Source organism: Diachasma alloeum, unplaced genomic scaffold (genome assembly GCF_001412515.2).
Source record: "Diachasma alloeum isolate Michigan unplaced genomic scaffold, Dall2.0 Dall_scaffold_00782, whole genome shotgun sequence".
NCBI lineage: Eukaryota > Metazoa > Arthropoda > Insecta > Hymenoptera > Braconidae > Diachasma > Diachasma alloeum.
In genome coordinates this window covers 504,691-526,338 of record NW_021680912.1, presented here as the reverse complement: position 1 = coordinate 526,338, position 21,648 = coordinate 504,691, and the positions used below count along the sequence as shown (strand labels likewise).

General features: G+C 35.9%; 1 protein-coding gene across 2 annotated transcripts in view; it reads left to right on the top strand.

The window, feature by feature from the left end:
* The first annotated feature begins 7,353 nt into the window (after positions 1–7,353).
* Positions 7,354–21,648, top strand: part of LOC107044724 (scavenger receptor class B member 1) — a 39,605-nt gene continuing 25,310 nt past the window's right edge. Inside the window, exons 1-2 of one of the 2 annotated variants that reach the window (XM_015266730.1) lie at positions 7,354–7,847; positions 17,440–18,166. In XM_015266730.1, the coding sequence (XP_015122216.1) occupies positions 17,986–18,166 (181 nt within the window). In that variant the 5' untranslated portion in view covers positions 7,354–7,847; positions 17,440–17,985. Of the gene's footprint in view, positions 7,848–12,079; positions 12,139–17,439; positions 18,167–21,648 lie in introns of those variants that run through there. The other variant, XM_015266731.1, reaches the window with a different exon arrangement.

Genomic DNA, 21,648 nt, shown 5'->3' with positions numbered 1-21,648 from the left:
TCGCATGAATGCTCATCAGGATCCAATCATGTCTAGACTGTCAGTGGAAAAAAATACTGACGCGTGATATCTTTTCTCGAACATCAGTTTTTTCGTCATCTTTTTTTTTAATACACAACTCAATTTCTTGTATCCATCTAGCCTCGGGTAGCTTCAGGGTCATGACATTGATGATTTCTGTAAAAATGAAAGCACATTGTCATCAATGTATGAGATGCAATAATTTTCAGTTTGTTTGTTTGCTACGGAATAAGGATATACTGATTGAAATTTCAAGTGAAAAATCTTGAAATTTTTAACGACTAATTTTTATATGAATTTTCTACACAGGTTGTGATTTTAAAAAAGGCTAATTCCTTTATTCAATAAATTTACAATTGTTTGGTCCATTTGACAATCAAAATTATTGAAAATACATTGATATGAATTCTCGATCTATTGAGCATTCAATTAAATTTGATGCTCGATGATCGTTTAATATAAGATTGAGTTTTATTAAATTTTTAACATGAATAAAAAATCAAATGAGTGCATTCATCCCAAATCGAGTCCCCTGAATTTCCAAAAAATTCCAAAACTCTAAACACACCCCACTAAGTTTTCAAACCGAAAACTGCTGATTAATAAAAATATCAAAGGGCTTACGTCAGCCAGTGCAATTGTGCCGTCAGTTTCACTCGACTGAAAAATTTTGCGCCAATTCGAGTTATCAGGGCACTCGTACAATGCTCTAATCCCAGCATCATCATAATTTTCCTTTCATGTCCTATCGCACGTGATGTCTCATGCGCGCAGTAAAGGAGGCACGGCGATGGAGGTGAAGAGAAACTGGGAATCCCCGAGATTCGCTGCATTTCGAAAAGGTCATCGACCAATCAGCAGAGGAAAAAACCCTTGAAAAAAGTCCCCAAAAACCTCGAGGAGTTAGGCCATCCTCATCAATCTAGGAGGCCCAAAATAACTCTCCTAAAACCGCTGAAGAACTCTCCATCGAAGTTGTTACGCCATAAAACGCGAGCGTAAAAGAAACTTTAAAACGCCAGTAAAAAAGTTTCCGCTGCGCCAGCAGAGGAGACCCTAGAGATTAAAAAAAATAGTTGAAAAATATTCATGGCCATTCGCTTGCAACCGCCTGAATCCTTCCGCGGGGATCATTGATCGGATTCATCGAATCCAACTTCCCTGGGCGTCAGACAAAAGAGCACCAGCAAAAACCGGGTGACCGATTAATAATGAGTGACGCTGTGTCCTTCGATTCCGAGGTGGAAGGGAGAGACATTAACCAGCAATTATTCAATGAATAATACAGCGCAGTGATCATTTAATCATGAAAATTCATGGAAATATTGACCCATATTATATCTAGGACTCAAGCGTTGACGTTAGCGCCTAGGTTTCTACAACAAATAGGCATTTTCTTTGTAATAATTGCATTCACTTTACGTAATAAGTCGACAACATCAAAGGACGACACGGATAATTCCATTGAAAGCGTAATTATATTCATGAGATCATGCGTGAAAAGTCGTATAGAGATGTTTGATAAGCAATACTGTGGGTTCGGATAATTACTAATGAATTTGCAATTCTCTGGTCCATTTGACAATCAAAATTACTGGAAATTGGGGAAATTCAGGCAATTATTGCGATGAATTCTCAATCGATTGAATATTCAATTAAATTTAATGCTCAATTTTCGCTGCAATTTTCGGGTTTGAAATATCAAAGATTGTTTAAGATAAAAGACTGAATTTTATTAAATTTTCAACTTGAATAAAAAATCATGTGAATGCATTCATATCATCATCTATTTCTAAAATATTCGGATAATTTTCAGACGCAAATTGCGCAGGGGTGGGTGGGGTAAACGTCACTTTCTCGCCACTAATGAAATGATAAACGAAAATAATTAATTTCTTTACAAAATGCGTATGGAATCACGAAGGGGACACTTGTACTTCAATGAAAAAAAATAATAATTTCAGTTCACTGAATTGCGGAATTGCATGAGTTATCAACATTTCTAGAAAAGTCGAAAGTATCCATTTTACCTCACGTGGAATTTCCCGAATTGCATTAAAGTAATAACAATAATAATGAATGATAATTTCGTTGGCTTATTGGTCAGCTTAACGTTTTGGCCTCCACTCCGGCTCCTCGCCAGGATAATTGCACATAAACCTGTTGGAATGAACGTTGATTATCACTACTAATAAAACGATGAACGAAAATAATTAACATTTCTGGAATTTCTTCACAAAATACGTGTGAACTCACAAAGGGGACAATTGCACTTCAATGAAAAAAAAAATTATCCCGGTTCCTCGAGAATTCAATGAGTTATAAACATTAAATAAAAAATAGAAAAAAGTCGAAAGTGTTCATTTCACCCCACGCGTAATTTTCCAAATTGCATTAAACTAATAACAATAACAATAAATTATAATTTCTCTGCCTTATTGGTAACTTCAGGAATAAAAATGTCAGTTAACATCAACGTTTCGGCCTCAACTCCGGCGCCTCGGGATAATTGCACATAAAGTTGATTGAACGTTGATTCGCCGCTGCTAATAAAATTATAAACGAAAACAGCTAATACTTCTGGAATTTTCTGTACAAAATGAGTATGGAATCACCCTAATACAGGAATGTCCTATAGAAAATCTCTATACGATTATTTCATACCTGATGGGACGGGTATTTCATAAGTGATTTAAAAGGAAATCGAAGAAGCAGGTGAAAATGAGGATGAGATACTTGCAAGTGAAATGGGGTCGATTTACTGTTAACCACAGGAGCTTGACGTTGCAGGAAATAAATGCATTCACAGCGAGAGTGGATGATCCCGCGGGCGGGGGGGAGGTTGAGGTAAAAGTATAGGTGCATCTTCCGGCCCAAGCGACTTCCAACCGAATAATTCACGTCTGAGACCTAATGAGAGCTTTGTTGGTGCGTCCTCTTCTGACGTCAAGATGCACCTCTGGGAGCCAGCAATCAGCATGAAATATCACCGGATTAAATTTGTTTTTTAAAAGCGGATGGAACACCTCGTTTAAACTCGAGTGAAGAAGTTTTGGATTGAAAAAATAGACGAGTCTCTGAGAAAGTTGTGGACAGCATTCGAGGGTTGAGATAAAACGGTGAAAGCCCGTCGCCCTTGTGCGGTCAACTCCTCCAATTCAAGGTCACTCTCCCATTATTCGCATTATTTTTTATTCATTTTTATTTTGTCTTGCCAATTTGGATAAGATTGGACGCTTCGCTTGGGAAAAATATGGCGCAACTGGAGAAATGCGATAGGGAGGAACGAGGCAAGTGGCACGACGTGTTCCATGTAATGGGAGAAACAAAAAATTTGAACGAGGAAAAATGCGGGAGTTGGGGAATTTCACGGCTTGTTTGTTGTCTACGGTCATTGAGGATTGTTTTTGTTTGGTTGTTCTTGAGGGGTTTCCTTCAGCTCATTGAGTAATTGATGGTTATTGAGTACAGTGGTATAGAGACATGTACAAAGAAATAATTTATTTGAATTATATGAATGGGTTTAGCTGGATAGCGCGTAATGAGGAGTTTTTTCGAAATTAAAGTTCACTTCTGCTTGCGTTTTTATTTAACTGTTTTTTCGGTAATTTAGATACAGAGTTTATTAGTTATGAGTGGTATTGTTATTCGGACGGTGAAGGGAGCGAATTTCTCGACATGTAATAATGAATAAAAATGTTTTAGTCAAGGGGATTAAAACATTTTTATTAGATCGCTTAATATGAAGCAGATAGGAGAGATAACAAGTCCCAAATTATTTATTCCAAACAAATAAGAATGAACTGTTGGAAAATTTCTCTTGAAATTTTAAGCGAAACATTTGGAAACTTTGAACAAATCCTAATTTTTGGAAAATTATTCGGAATCGTGAAGATCTAGGCAGTTCTTGCTGTGAATGCAAAGTTTATTGAAAATTCAATTGAATTCCACGTACAATTAAAGCGTAATTGAAACATCATCCCTCAAACGGAAATTCTTTCAACTTGAGGATTTTTTTTTTACAAGAAATTAATTTTTAATGAGATTGCGAATAATGAAAAATTTGTGAAGAGTAAAAAAATGGTTTGCCATTTTTAAAAATTGACTTCAAATTCATATGGCGGAAAACCAAGCAGCAAAAAAATTCCACGCACAAGATCAAATCATATTTGTTATTTATGTTGATTAAGTATTATTTGTTCGCAATCCGCATACCCAATTTTCCTCGAATTTTCCCCCATCTACGTGAATAATCGATTACCATCGAGTGCGTAGTTCGATAACGATTGGGTAAATAATTTTTTACGAGACAAAGAATAATCCGGAATGCATATTCCGATCGTTGATTAAATCATTTGTTTTTACTGGGATTTGCGCAGTGAATGGGTAATTGTTGTTAAGAATTTTTGTCAAGTCGGAGTGATGATGCGGAACACCTTGACTCGAGTCATTGATTAATTGGGAAGCATTTCCGGGGTCATCAGGAGTGCGGCTAGCCACTAACGCGTTATCAGAAAAATCAGCTGATCACTGAAGTGGCGACAGATCGGGTATAATGAGCCCTTCCGTAATCCAACTGTTCGTGAAAAAAATGAGGAAATGACAGGTGACAAAGTATTCGAGGATCAAATCTTGAACTGAAGCAGTAGTGTCATAATGATGGCAAGAAAAGTCTTTCGTGCTGAGACAAATGAAAAATTCAATTACATAAAAAGCTGCTTCCTTTACGTGATGTTACAACTGTATTTCTCGATGATTATGAAAGTATAATCCTGTGCGGAGGGAAAAAAGGAGAAAAATTACCGAACAAATCGCGCAGTCATGGAGGGGAATTTATTTCTAGGTCTTTTTCACCCTAAATCGGCGGATGAATGCGCGACGCGTGGTAAAACTATTCGAATGGAACTGAAAAATTGACCCGAAATGTAATTTTTGCATCTGGATATAATTTTTTTTACCGAACGAATTGTAAGATGTCCTTTAGAAGAAGTATTGTTCATCGAATTCCATTTTGCAAGCAGAGAGAAATGGTGGATGAAAATTACCTAGAAAATCGTGGCAAATTTCGTGGCAAATTTTTTTTTTACTGTTGAAATTTTTTGAAAACTAAGCAATAGTTGCACTTTAAATTCTCAATGATGTGAAGCTGAATTTAATTTAAGATCAAATCGTTGATGGAATATTTCATTCAGTTTGGAAATTCAGAATAATTGGGTTTTCCATGTTACCTTATCACTGATATTTCAATGGCATCTAGAATTTTCAAATTCATTGCGGAAATTAAACATCACATCCACCTGAATTTTCAGTCGTTTGAAAATTCAGGGAAATTGTTGCCTGAATTTTCCAATTATTTTGTAATTTTCATTATGTTGTGCACCTGAAAATTGCAATTACATTAAATACTCCAGAATTCAACTGATTTTTTAATACCAAAATACATGAAAATTTCGTATGAATGAGTGAATTCAGTGAAAAATATCTATTTGTTGAAGATATTTCACGATTCGTTCGTTAAAAATTATCATCTTGTACAGTAAAATTTCCCACTCTTGTAGGGTATTTTTTTCGAACTGAAACTTTACCGAACGCGTTCGGTAAAAAATTATTTTCCATTACAGAAAAATTGTACGCAATTATAATATAATTTTTACTGGAATGCAGAGTGAATTTCACTATTCGTCTCGCCCTTTTTTCCCGATATTAAATTAAATGAAATGCAGATAATTCTTCTGCAACTTGTTCCCCCCCTGTGACGATTCTTTCTACCAATCACTACTGTGGGAAACTAAAATTCTGGAATGAGCAAGACCTGGATACGTCGACACAATGGGTGACAGTTGACCCCATGAGGATGCACCCTAACGGTTTTTCAAAGTTCAAGCAAGCGAGAGGATTCTCCACGGAGGATCAAGGCCAAGATAGCAATATCGACGTCAATACCCCATAGGGAATATTCATCCTCGGAATGAGAGGGACAAAGGAAGGAAAATTAAACCGGTTGTGTCTGCCTCAAAATTCCCCTTTTTTCTCTTTGTTAGATTCAAATGATTCAAATTCGCTCCGACGACTTCTGCTGTATCATTGCAAGAGATGTGTGTTTTTCGGAGGGATGTAAAAAAACAACCATAACACAGATTATAAAAAACTGTTATTCCAAACTGAAAGATGCTAATTCACTATGACTTTGTTCAATAATTATTCCTGTGGTTTTAAAAACCCGGTGTTTTTCCCCTATCGTTGATTCACAACATTTTCAAGAATGGCTATTTACCATAAATGCAGACTATCATTCATTGACGGGATGAATGGAACGTGTTTTTAAGAAACCCGTGGCGAATTTGGTTTTCTGAAGTCACATGTGCAAACATCGTCCGGTCATTCTCACACTTTCGTAAAGCAAAATTTTCCAACTGTTACATCAATATCGAACGACTCGCGAGGATTGGAAATTCCTTATTGCGCAATTATTCGTGATAAACTCTTCGATTCTGAATATAATAAAAAAATTTATCAAATGGTACGGCGGTTAGATTGAAAGGTATTAAATACTCGCTCGTGGAAGAACCCCGAGAAAAATGTGAAAATTATCTTATAATCAGCATACATTATCCAGGAAATTCTCGTGTTTACAATTTTTTTTATTGGGTTAGTGACGTCTAACGAATTCAATTCCTGCTCTGATATATTGCATATGCATTTCTAGTGCGCAAAGGATGCTGTGAGATAACAGAGCCAACCACCGTTGGTGCAAAGATCGAGGACGAAGCAGTTGTTGTTCCTCTTTTTTGTTGACAATGTGTCATTTATCATTTGAAAATGTTTTTTTTTTCAATTTTTTGGAGACGAATTCTTGATATTCGAGAGTTTTGAGGGGATTCAAGTATCTTTTGGATACTTTACATTATCCGATGTGTCAACTGAATTATTTTTCCTTAGAAATTCACTTCTCATGAAAATCATAAAGAAAGCAAAAAGCAAAAGAGAAACGAAGATGAAGATTATGACGACTCTTTTCCTCAAACTTCAAAAACCTTCTAACAGCGAAATGAAAACAGAAAAATGTCCATTCCGCCGAATTACAAATATCAATCGCTGCATGACGAAATTGAAAAACCCCAGAAAACCGGGGGATTAACGCGTGGCTCTTTGACACGAGCCTCAAGGTGAGTAGTCCTCCTCCATCTCTCGTCTCCCCCAGCATCTCCCATTCCCCTTAATGACGCAGGTGCACCGACCAAAGGATCAAGACAACACAGTTGGGGGACACGTGATTTCCTTTATATCACGGCACTCCACCGATCTCACCTCATATAAGTGTCTCACCCTACGTAAGTACCAGTGCTCAGAGTCACTCCGCTCATGTCGATGATTTGTTTACTCGAGTTGAAGTTGATTGTCAAGGTGGTGTCGGTGATGCTGATGTCAATGGGAAAGCGAAGCGAGTCGCTGTAGAGACTATCGAAATATTTTCGGCACATTTCTAGTCGGCATATTAAAGCAGGCGGATGAGACTCTTTCGTCAAGCCATCAGTGTTCATATTTTTGTTTATTGCGAGATTCTCGGTGACAACTGCCTTCGCGGCTCGTTAAATTATGTGTTCAACTTTCTAGCAACAAAACAACCGCTTTATTGCCGAATGTGATGAACTTTTCTCCAAAACCCGAGAAACCGGTACAATTTCTGGAGTAAAAACGTGAAAGTGAACTCGGCGATATTTTTCTATTGTGAACTTCCATTGTGGCGAATTTCGGGAGTAGAGGGACTTGTGATTGAGGAAGGAACTGTGGGACTTTTGCGGCGGCTTTTGGATATCAGAGAATACGTGAGTAATCATTTTTAATATTGAGGCATTTCGGCAATCGTATGAGTGAATTTAATTGCAATTCAATGTCTGAACATTGTGAATGAAATTGAAAATTCAGTTGAATGCCCTTTTTAAGGTCACAATGGATTCGAAAATTCCAACTGTAATTGAAATTTCATTAATCTTTTAGAGTTGAATTTTGTTGAGTTTTCTAGATGAATGAAAAATCCATGACGATTTTTTTTGAAATTTAGTTCAAATCCATAAGCTGGTACTTAAAGTTCTAATAGTGCAATGACAACAAAAAAATCATGTCTATTTCGATGAATCGAAGATGCTCTGCTATTTTTTTTTATAAGAAATTAAAATTAAGTAAATTTTTTTTAAAGGCGAGACAATAAACACCTTGATATTTTTCTAATGTGAGCTTCCACTGTGGCGAAATTCGGGAGTCGTGTAACTTGTGGTTAAAACCCGAACATTATTGGGACATTTTACAATGGCTTTTGGATATCGGAAAACACCTGAGCAATTTTTTTGAACATTAATGCATTTCGTCAACTCGAGGCAATCGAAGCCGGAGATTGGGCAAGCGGAGGCGGTCCCCTTAAATCCTAAGGAGATTCAAAATTAGCGAACGCATTTGCAGTCCAATGATTTCAGCAGGCATGATTATATGTGTCGATATGAGTCGAAGGTGAATGCAATTCGTTTTCAATTCTGGGTCGAGTCGAGTTTATTTTTCCCAGACATTCCACGCTAAATAATTGCAGCCATTGTTGCATAATTGTTTTGAAATTTGATGAAAATTGATTTTCGTAAACGTACTATTTTTTCGCATTTTCATCCGAGAGTTGAGAAAAAAATTAAAATAAAGAATTAAATTCCGCTCAGTCCACACAAATGGATATAAAAGTAGAAAAATTCGGTTAAATATATTTTTGAATATTCAGGTAATAGAATTCAATAATTTAGTGTTGAAATATATTTTGATTTTAAATTCAAGAATTCTCGTCCTCCGAATTCCCTGAATTTTCAATTAATTTGAAATTGAATTATTTCCCCTCCCCAAATTGAATTTAATGTGCTCTCCTAAAAATGAGTAATGAATTCGTCATGAAATTTCAATTCCTAGTGGCGTATCGTAAGAAAATACTTGACATCGAGTTCATTAAAATCCAGCAAAACTGTACCCGATGGTACATCACCAATTGCCTTCAGTGAAGTCCCACTTTGATCATTAAATCCTCATCTTATTCCCTAGTAGCTCACCCCGCTGTTAAGTTTAATATGCGTGCCCTCAAAGATAAACCGTAAAACATTGCCACTTCTCGCATTTCTCCACATTCATAAGTGCAATAATAAAACTCTATGGGTATTTGCTCGATGTTCATCGTCTATCCAGTGTTGTCCACTCACATTTCTCCCCGAAAGATCATTGCATTAAAATCGTATAACGTCATCCGAAGGTCGTGACTCTCCTTTCTTTTCACAAAAATCACCAAACAACGTTGAGTGTGGTTTTGTTGCCTTGGAGACGGAGAACAGTTGAGACACCTCGCACTTGATCGTGATTAGGAGCACGTAGGGCATCATGGGCAGACCCTGCATGTCAAAATGTATAATTCAGGGGAAAAATGATTATGAAATTTCGGTGTGAGATGTATTTTATTGATTTTCAGATCATTCAAAAGTAAAATCAATGAAATATTTGATTTTTCAATTACAAGATCTTCTGAAATTTCAGAATAAAATTCCGAATTGAAATTTTATTGAACGCGTTCGATAAAAAATCATTCTCCGTTACAGAAAAATTATTCGCAATATTGAGCAATCATTCATGTTTACTGAGATAATTTTTGGTAGAATGCAGGGTAAATTTTGCAGTTTTGAGACAAATTACCCTCACGTTGAGTAAATTTTCCCGGGCCAACGGAGAAAAATTTGCTATTCGTTTCACATTTTCCCCCGAACTATTTCCTCCGTGTGGTGTAATTTTTTCTGCAATTCCGGCCAAATTTTACGGTTTAAGGACAAATTACCTTTAGGCATGGGAAATTGTCCGTAGCCAGAGGATAAAAATTCGCTATTCGTCCTAGAAATGAACTCCACGATTACCTGATTTCTTTGGTAATTTTTCTCCATTCGTCGAAATAACGTAGAAGAAAATCCAATCCCTGTTTTATTGATCAACACGCAATAATTCTTCAGCCTTGGGTACCTGAGAATTTAGCAACTGGATGTTTGCAGACCTTGTCTCTTTATTCCATCCTCAGCCTCTCCGTTTTCAGGCCCGTGCAGTGCACGCGGGGGTTAATGTGCCAGAGTTTAGACCGCGGTCAGTGAGTACGCGCCGGAGAAAATGAAAATCGAGTTATAAGTTTAATGATACGGTTTAATGTACCCGTTCTTTATAAGTTTCACGATCTGTATTGCGTAATGTGTGGCCGATTGGCGGACAGAAAGTCTAGCTAATTGCTGTTCCCACAAGTGTAATTGCGGTTCTATGCATCCGTAATTTTTCGAATTTGGAGCGTTGAAAAAAATTTATATTTTGTAGGATCTAGTTGCAAAATGTTACAACAATGTATTGTGTTGAACGAATAGTTTTAGTCATTCCAGAGTGATTTTTCAGAAATATTGCAACGAAAAAAATTAATGAACAAAGACAGAATTGAAATAAAATCTCTAAAAAATTACAACAATGAATTTCATAGAATGAAAAAGCTTTGATAATCTGGGAGTTATTTTGCATTGAAAACTGCTCTTCAATTATAATTCACACCCTCATGGAGAATTAAAAGAAAATAATAACATCACAATGAAGACAAAAATTCCAAGAATAAATTTAAATGAAAGAAAAATTCTGAATAATTTGAGATTGATTTTCCATTTGAGAATATTTCCCAGTAATACTCCTCATCCTCAGGAAGACAATCCCTAAGATACTCCAGCAATATAAAAATATTGAAACCAAACCCTCAACAATTTTGAACAATAAATTCCGGTGAATAAAAAATCTTTAAATAATTCAATAAACAAAATTTCATTTTCCCAAAAAATTCCTAACACCTCCATAACGATTTTCCATTTATGGATGCTATTCCCCCACAATTCCCATCCTCAGCTACAACAATCCCTAAAATATTATCAATAAAAAAGCGCAGTAAATACCAATAAAAACAATATAAAATGCAAACCCTCAAAAATTTCGGCGATAAATTCCCCCCAGTAAAAAAATCTCAGTAATTTGAGACTGATTTGTTATCAGAGGATGTCGTTCACTCGCACTCGTCGTCCTCCAGTGCCCAAAATCCCTAAACCATCTCATTAAATATTCAAAGCCCCGCACAGAGATGAGATAAAAATCGCAAACGGTCTCTCTTTCATGTTCGGAGTGGTTTGCAGTTAACCAGGTACCAAACGTATTTTACCCTACCACTTCTTCGGGGGGGGCCTCTCCTGGCGAACCGGTGAGCAGCCACCGACGTTGGGGCACCCGTCAGTGATTGCTGCCCGGTGTGTTCACCACACCGTGGTCCACCGCGCTACAAATCCCGGCCATATCCACGCTGTTGCGGGACACCTTTCGGCATGCGCAGGTCGCTGCGCGCTCTTTCCGAAAGTTCCATTCATACTTCGATCCTCAACTCCAACTGATTCTCCCGAATCAGGGATAAATTGAAATAATCAGCTGATCATCGGCGGGTCCGAGTGATGCTCCATCTCGTTTATGTGTGGAAAAATAAACTGTCATTGATGGTTATTTCTTCCAATCAAGTGCAACATTTCTCGGTCCCCAAGTGATTTTTAAAATCCCCGCAATTACTCGGAGAACGAAAAACGCGAACAACTTGCTGTGAAGTAAATAGAATTGATTGCTGATGGGAATGGATGGGTGCAGAATCGTAAATAAAATCATCGCGGAAGAAACGGTTAATTATTGTGCATCGGTGCTAGCAGCCGACCGGTACATTGCTCAAATGAGTGTGAAGAGTGGTGAAGGATCTCTCTCCGTTCTGAAATAACCGATATCACTTTATCCTCGTCTCGTTTATTCGCATCTGCTCCACATGGTCCTCCGCTTTGCAATGCATCGAATATTTTTGACAATGTGTATGTGAAATGTACGCGCGATAACACTGCGGGCGGCTTTTCCGTTAGAGAAACTTGGTGTCTTAATGCCCCCCAGGAGAACGCGACCGATGGTCGTAGCCCGTTGAGTTACATAAAGAACGGATTGGATCTTACCCGGGCTGTTAACGAACCCGGTGGTACACTGCTCTTAAGGAGCGTCCAACTGTATTACGTAAGTCAATAACACTTGTACTTTTTCTCGTCGATGGAATCTTCAGTGTCAATTGTATTTTTTTCTTTTTTTTTGCGAAAAAAATTGAAAAAAATTTGTTGTATTCTCCATTTTTTGAGTTGACTTTTTATTTTATTGGATCTGTAGGAGGATTAAATTGGGAACACTTGTACTTTTTCTCGTCGATGGAATCTTCAGTGTCAATTGTATTTTTTTATTTTTTTTTTGCGAAAAAAATTGAAAAAAATTTGTTGTATTCTCCATTTTTTGAGTTGACTTTTTATTTTATTGGATCTGTAGGAGGATTAAATTGGGAACACTTGTACTTCTTCTCGTCGATGGAATCTTCAGTGTCAATTGTATTTTTATATTTTTTTTTGCGAAAAAAATAGAAAAAAATTTGTTGTATTGTGCATTTTTTGAGTTGACTTTTTATTTTATTGGATCTGTAGGAGGATTAAATTGGGAACACTTGTACTTCTTCTCGTCGATGGAATCTTCAGTGTCAATTGTATTTTTATTTTTTTTTTTGCGAAATAAATCGACAAAAATTTGTTGTATTCTCCATTTTTTGAGTTGACTTTTTATTTTATTGGATCTGTAGGAGAATTAAATTGGGAACACTTGTACTTTTTCTCGTCGATGGAATCTTCAGTGTCAATTGTATTTTTTTATTTTTTTTTTGCGAAAAAAATCGAAAAAAATTTGTTGTATTCTCCATTTTTTGAGTTGACTTTTTATTTTATTGGATCTGTAGGAGGATTAAATTGGGAACACTTGTACTTCTTCTCGTCGATGGAATCTTCAGTGTCAATTGTATTTTTTTTTTTTTTTGCGAAATAAATCGACAAAAATTTGTTGTATTCTCCATTTTTTGAGTTGACTTTTTATTTTATTGGATCTGTGGGAGAATTAAATTGGGAGTAGGGGGGGCGAGTCAATCATATTTGTTGAAATACCTCAGAATATCGGGAAGGTATGATTTTTGAAAGGATGAAAATGTTTTTCAGTCGACTTCGGGAAATTTTAATTCTCTGAATTAAATTTTTTTAGCGATTCGAGGATGATTCACATTTTTTCTCGAATTTAATTCAATAACAGTGCATAATAACGTATTCTTTAATGAATAAATGAATACATGAAAATCATGAATAGTGTGCATAAACCACTAGTCAATTTATGCCCACGCGAAGCGCGCTCTCTTTCCTAGGTGAATAAAATCAGTTGATTTCTGGAATATTCAATGGAATGACAATTCTTAGAGGCATATAACAATGAAAATTATTGGAAATTTTGACAATTCGGGGAACTGTGGTTCTGGATTTTTAATCTATTGAAAATTCATTTCTTTTTAATATCAAATTTTCAGAATGAATTTGAACATTCAAGTTTGCATTCAAAATCAATAGAAGTCGCTTAACATGGAAAAGTGATTTAAAAAAGTGATTAAAAAGTTATTTAATCACTAATTTTTAAACTAAAGTTAACTTGTTGAGTTTACACTTCAACAAGTCTATTCTTTAAGGCTTAAAAATCAGATTTGACCCTATCGAATCAAAACTATATCATTAAGTCAGAAGATGTGAATAATTTAAAAAGATTCCCTGAACCTAAAACGTAAAAAAAATCTCCATTGTGCCCCTGCATGTTATTACACCGATAAAATGACGAAATTTCGCAAGGACACAAATATTGTGGTTTTGGGAATGTTCTCACAAGGATATTACTTTCCAATCCCAGTCTCGGAGCTTCACGAAAAGGTCGAGTTGTTGCTGAAAAATTTTCAACTCAATTTTCTCCATAATTCCGGAGGGACCGGCTGCCGCGGTTATTCCGATGATTGCAATGCATTCGCGATGGAGCTTCTGCAGAAAAAAAAACCGGTAAACAATAACGGTGGGTGAAAATCATGTAGCATGAAAAAAACGCGCACGGTCTGAGGTTTGTCGTGACCTGTCAACTGATGAATATGCCGAGGAACTGTGGAAAATGAAGAAACTTGGACGTAAAAACGTATATGGATGATTTTTTTCCAACAGTCCAGTGATTACACGTTGTTTTTTTTTGGTTTTATTTGCTCGTGTTGAAGGGCAACCTGAATACTCGAGAATTGATCCGATCAATTCCATTCTCGATGGAGATTCAAGGGAGACCAGGCGAATAAATGTGGGTCAATGCATTTTTGTTGGTTCTGCCGCTCGCAGGGGGACAGATCTACTTCAATTAAACTGGTATTGGAGTCGTCAGGAGTTTTGAACTTTTAGAAATTGTCGCGTAGAGAATATTCTAGATCGACTAATTCTTCTCAATTGCAATCACTTGGAGGATTTCGGGGCTCATGATGTCGAATGGGAAATATTTTCCTTAGGTGGAGGACACGAAATTTGAGAATGACATTGAATTTTATTCAGGAGGGGGGAGGATAATTATAAAATGTTGAATTTCACTTGACATTCAACATAATTTCAAATTTTTAAACAAGAAAAAAATAAGAATTTCCCAACTTGTGTGAAATTTCAATCAAATTTGAAACACAATAAATTAATTAATAATAAATAATTAGAAATCAATCAATGAATCCTTTTTACGAATGTTTTGTATACCTGAATTTCCCGGAATTCTCTCAATTTTCATGGAATAATTGAACTTAAATTTAATTTTCCATTGATTTTTTCATTAACAAAATTCCTTGAAATTTCAGTGGAACTATAGCTGACTAGAAATGTCAAAAGATTAGAGCCAAGAATTATTCACAACGCAATTACTAAATGCAAATTGTCACAAACATATCTTTGACTGCATGAATAAAGCGGTTTCAACGAAGAAACGCATGCAGAAATAAAATATTGCAGTTACGAATTGCAGAATCACGTTAGAAGACCCAGTAGTCAATTAATGGTATCATAAAAGAAAGGGCGAGCACCGAAATGAGCCGAGCGTATCGTCGGTAGCTCACCTGGAAAAAAAAATACGAAGAATTTCATTTCCTCAGAATGAAATGGTTTTCCCGGCGTTCGCGGAGTCGCTCCCGTCCTTCAATCATTACCTCCACAGAGATAAAGACCTCAGGCAAATGCATTTCACTCCAGCATGTGCACACACTACACATTACGTGGACAGGAGAGGGTTCAGCCCATTCTTTGCCTTCATTCTTTTTTTTCTTTCAATCTCGCTGCTTTTGAAATAATCTTGAGCAATGGCCAACATACCTGATGGCTCATTTTGAATTTATTGGAGTTTAGTGTAGTCTGGAATCCCAGAGTTATCTGATTCTCATTCTGCAGTCTGATGTTGTAGAATATTTCGTAATGACAATTTTCATTTCATTTGGCAGGGAGCCAACAGCCAAATTGATGCGTTGTCCTTTGTTTATAATTTTATTGATGTAAATTAATTAATGGAAGTGGAGATTGGAGCATTTTATGACGTCTTCAGATGTGGGAAGCCGTAAAGGTGAAAAAAAATTAGTTTCAGCATCAAAACATGAACATTCAGTAACAAATAACAATTGAAGAATATAAATTCCCAGAATTTTCATGATTTCCATCAATTTTCTGGGAATAATTGCAGATAAAATTTACTTTCCATTAATGGAAAATTCATGAATAAATTTTGCAAGGTCTTCCTGATTTCTATTAATTTTCATGAAATAATTGACTTGCAATTTACAGTTGTCGTTGATTTTTCCATAAAATTCCCGTGAAACTATAATGCGATAAAAATTTACAAGAAGTGTACCGGAAATTTCAGGCATTTCAGTGATAAAAGCTTCATTGCTCGTGACTAATTGAACCACGAGATATTTCCACCAAAAAAAAATGTTCTCCTGTCGCATCATTAGCCATTTTCCCTTGAGGAATGCACCTCCGTCCCACTTTTACGCCTGATTATCAGAGCATTAACCATTAAAAATCATTTTCATTGTTTCAATATTTAACGATGATTGGTGAAGAAGGGAGTGAGAATAACATAAATACACTTTGGATGAGTGCTTTCATGGAAGCCATTAGCTATTCTTCGTGTCATTTTAATGACTAAAAGCCGACAATGACGGATATTCACTAATCATCACTTGAATTTTGGAATTCAGTCATAAAATGTAAAAAAAAAACGATAATTTATGCGATATTTGATCACATTTACGTGGACAGCGGAGTGATCCTGATGTCACAGTATAAAAGTCACGACCCCAAACCCAATGAGGACAATTATCCTGAAAGTAACACTTTCTGTGAATTATGGATTTTTTTTCCAACAAGTATCGATTATTCCGGTCTGTTCGCAGCCTAATGATGCCACGTGGCGCGCATTCAATGACTCTTGTCTAAATAAAGATGATCTTTCAACATTTGACGAGGAATTTCAGAGTCAAAGTGCATGAATTATTGAAAATTTCTGAGAAACACTACAGCTGCATTCCAAAAATCATCACCTGATCGTGTCGCCAATTATCATTACGGTTTATGAGATTTTCTAAGTCGCAATGGGGACAACACTATCGTTAAGGATGTGCAAGTACGTTCGTCATCCTTGTTCTGCTGAAATCATATTCTACATTAATAGGGGAACTTCGGAGTCTCCATTCAATAATTGACATTTTACATTGATTTTATATTATTGAAACTTTAAAGGCATAAATTTTATTCCTGGACACTACCACCTTTTCTTTGTAAATCATTTATAAACAATCAATTTGTTTGTATATCATTGCAAAAGATGAGATTTTCAGAAGTTAAAAATGTTTCAATTATTCAATTATTCATTTGTAATTCTTTTCAACCGTTGAAGTTGAATATGAGAACCCCCACAGAAGCAAAATTATGTCATCAGTAATTTTTTATCATACCTAAACTTAAATTTCAAATACTAAAAATCGGGAAAATTTACAAATTCTACTTTATAATAAAATAATAATTTTTCCAGCTCGGCAATAATTTCTCCAAATCCACAATATATTTATTTACATTCAGAATATTTCCACATCAATTTCGCAAAAATTAAAATTAATTTTTTAAAAATTAATTTAAAAAAGTAAAATTTCCGTAAATGAAAAATTTTGCATCATTATTATTCGAACTTACGATGACTATTTTATCACAAATGAATGATTACTTCAGAGATTTACATTTTCCTTCGACTTCGAGTCTGAATCTAGTGCTCTGAAGTTTCTTATTCCTTCGTGAAAAAGTCGCCGAAGTTCATTGCCCCTGGTCGTCTCGATCACATCGCCACAGTCTCTGATTAATTAGACTAATTGGCTGAAAGTCGCAATTTAATTAGGCGTGATTTATTTTGTTTCAGACCGGACGAGTCACTCGAAACATTCACAGTCCACCACTACTGCCGAGTCTCCTCGAAATATCGCAATCCTTTCCGGATCGTGACAGGCAAAACTCTTCTGGTGGACAGGGGAGGACGAGCGAATGAGGAATCAAAATTTCCGTCGATTCCCCAACTGATAGTTCGATGAGAATCACTCGTATTGTTATGATACAATGTTGGGTGAAGTGACATAAACGATGAAACCAGATCGCAAACAGTTATGAAATGATTGCAACGTGACAGTGCAACGGCTGCGAGTGATAAATGAACTTGAATTAATTTTTCTTGAATCAACTTTTTTCTCCGGAGGAATAATCGTCGAAGTAGTCTTGTTTGCCGGACAACAATAGACAAAATAGACTGGAGGAGCACTAGGGACGCTAGAAAAATATAAATAAAGGAACCTCCGGTTTTGTGGTAGACGGAATAATTTAGTGAATAATTGTGAATTTGGAGGGCGGGTGGGAAGTTTTATTCACACGGATTTCCAGTGTTTTCGGGACAATCGAATAATAGAATATCAAGATGAAGTTTATCAGTCACTTGTTCGGGGTGGGATCCCCCAAGAAGATGGGACGACAGTACATGAAGGTCGGGAGGAATGCCCTTTTCGGAATCAGGCCCAAGGACGAGGGCGAAATGTGCCCCGATCGAGTGCCAAGACCTATTAACGTCATTATTTCGAAGAAGGGGAAATTCAGACACAGTAAGTGCATCAATTCCATTATTTTTCAATTGATTTCTTCGTTTATTTAGTGATGAAGATTTTTTATTTCTTGAACTACTTTTTTTATCTACGGGTTTTGTTTTGAAAATGGGAAATTTGAGGAGAAAAACAATCGTAAGAGACGAGAAATTACTGGCAAGACAATTTTTTCTGCACCCTGAGGAATAGTTTACGTGCGTTTGTTAGTGACATTAAATAAAAGGTTTTTTAAATGGGAATTTCATGAAAAAAAAATTGGACGAGGTTAGAAATTGAAGAATATTTAATCATCTTTTATTCGCATGAAATAAATCACTCATTTGATTGCAATTTACGATTCATTTGGAATTAATGGATTATTCATTTCATGTAATTGAAGCATTTTCACTAAAATCAATATAAAAATTAATTAATTTCGATCAAATATGTTGTCCAAAATTTGGACAATATATTTTTAGGTTTTTTTTGGAGCCCAAATGAATAAATAAACCTAAAATCCAGAGTTTTCCTGTAAAATCACGCATTATTCCGATTTCTTTTAATTCATAGGTAAATAATAGAGTTAAGTTATTCCCGAAGACAATTATCACATTATTTAGCCACTTAAAAGGTATTTTAAAATCGACTGTAAGATTAAAATCATCAATATCCGAAATATTAAAATCACTTTAACATTCAATCTTCGATTCCCCCCCGCGACATCCCAGATAATTTCAATTTAATTGAATCTCAAGATTAAAATGCTCAACGCCGGGGCATGTAATAGGTGAATTAAATAATCTGTGCATCAGTAATGCATCCTACCTTTCTTTGTCCATGCTCACCAAGCGCAAACGCGTGCTCAGAATTCCCAAGTGTTTTTCTCTCTCACCTCTCCGTACTGAGATCTGTAAGATCTCAAGTGAGATAACATCTCAGTAAATACATTATTCCGCAGCATTTCGTTGGCGCAATAGTTTTCGCTTAAAAAATACTCCTGGACTGTTCTATGAACTCAGAAAAGGATTTCCTCGGGAAAAAAATAGGCCAAACTACTGGGAAATCCTTAATTCCTCCGGGTGGATCTTAAATGAATGAGACAAGAATCTTTCATCTCGCTTGATCTTTATTCGTCATGAGGACAATTTTTCGGGAGATAATGACGGAAAATCTATGCCTGAATCATTTGTTTACGCGACGTCCGCTTGGGAGCATGAGAGCAAAGCTCAAAATATCCGAGGAACGCGTGTCACGGGGGATCGAGGGAATTCCTCGGGAGAACGTTAGCCTTGACTCATTCACGCAACACCTGATATTAAACCCCCCACAGGTTTATCGATGTACCTTCACTTGAAGGAGAATCACTTGTTTCAGGTTTCGTAATTTCATTACTGATCAACTTTTCGGATGTCTGGCGGACACTGTTGCGTCATAAGGGAGGGTTGACCGAGAAAAACCAGAATGCATGACCTAAAAATTGGGCATTATGCCGCCGGACGGATATTCAGAGTTTAATTAAAAAGACATTAAGCATTCTTTTCTTTACCTTTTTTGTCTGCCGCAGACAGAATGGATTATTGAAAATCTTTGGCTGAAATTTAAAGTAGAGTTCTTGATAATTTTTGTTACATTTTAGTTCTGAATTTTAGAGGAATTTCAGGGGAAAAATGCGAAATTTTATTAAGAAATCAATGGAAACTGCAAAATTTACTTCAATGATTTTATAAAAATAAATAGATATCGGGAAAATTCAGGTGAGTGTATTCGTGAATTAGAATTAATAATTGGAAATTCAGCGTAATTTGGCACTGAATACTCATGTTTTCATTGAAAACTCATTAAGTTGGGGAATTCTCTGGAATTGCATAATTTTTCCCCTCAAATAAAATTCAATGTCAGTCTCCTGAAAATTACTAGTCAACAGTCTATTAAATTTCAATTTTTTTTCTCACAATGTAACAATTTATAAGAGAGTGACATCAAATTTAATTGAGGGAGAAAAGACTGATGAAATTTCAACAATAATTCAAGTGAAAAGTAGAATAGACATGAACAGAGTAGAATTAAATAGTAGACATAAGACAAAGATTTCGCAAATTACTTGAATTTTTAAAGGAATCTTCATACAAAATATTAAATTGACCTGAATTTCCCGGATGATCCTTAATTTTCGCAGAATAATAAAAAGAAAATTAACAGTTTCCATTGAATTTCCAATCAAACAGGCATTTTTCAATGCGGAAATTCCCTGGAATTCCAGTGGAAATGTCATGCGTTAAAAATTTCCAACATTTAATCCCTCGGGAATATCATTTTCAGAAATGAAATTAATCTTTTCTTCCAATTGAATTTTTCTTATTCTTGGATTTATTACTCGATGCGTGAACATTGTAGCTGTCTACTGGAAAAATATATACTTCACTCAATAACATTCACTTCACATAATCTATCACATAATTTTAAGTGGAACTAATGCATTCAGCCGACAGAAGTGTCAAAGAAAAAATTCCACGGAAGGTATTGAGTTTTTGTGGGGCATGTCTATAACTGAATTGATTCAACACCTCGACCGTTCTTTCGCATGAAACATTTTGTTTTTATTAAATAGGTTTCCTCTCCCAACGAAAAACAAAGAATGAATATTAATCACCCCCGAGTGCAGCGGAAAGGATCAATTCACTTCCATTCACTGAGTGGATAAAGCCGCAGTTGAAACATTCACAAAAAGCAAAATTTATTCTCATGAATGGGATTTTTAATATTCAAAAAGTCGCATGCAGGCGCGTGGACGACTTTTTATTCAGTACGAGGAAAGAGCAGGCGTCAAATTGAGATTTCCTCGACGTTTTTGCTGAAATCAACGATCTGAGTGATAAAATATTCATCAAACTTGACATTTCCTGGACCTTGAGAATTAATTATTTGGAAATACAAGAATGTCAGAAGGATCGGTCCAGCCTGCGTTATATTATGAGTCAGGTATCCCTCGAATTTATGAACTTTAATTGTCCCGGGATTCAATCTGGCATTGAATATTTCAGATGTTGATCATCTCACCTATTTTCGTCTACATTAACATAAAGACGCGCGGAATGATGCAAATGTTTCCTCGCAAGAAGTCAGTTAAAAACATGAGTGACCTAATTGAATCCAACGAAAGACATTTACAACCAGAAAAAGCTTCGGCTCCGTTTCCACATTTTTCCACACTAATAAAAGAAACGTTACCCACTGTGTAGTAACCGTTCTTACACGCATTTTGTCTTGACCTTTCTTAAGAATCGGAGCGTCGCCCTCATAAAATGCTGTCATTAATTCTTCCCTGAGTCGCAATGGGAAAAACTATGAAAATAATTTTTATAAAAAAATTACTCACAGCAAGATAAAATCTAAAGTTGATCCCATCGTCGAGTGACCTGGAGAAACACTCGTGGTGAAGGAAAATTTTAAAACGAAGGGAGGACATTTATTTATAAATTTTTCTCTGGACTTTTTTTTTATTA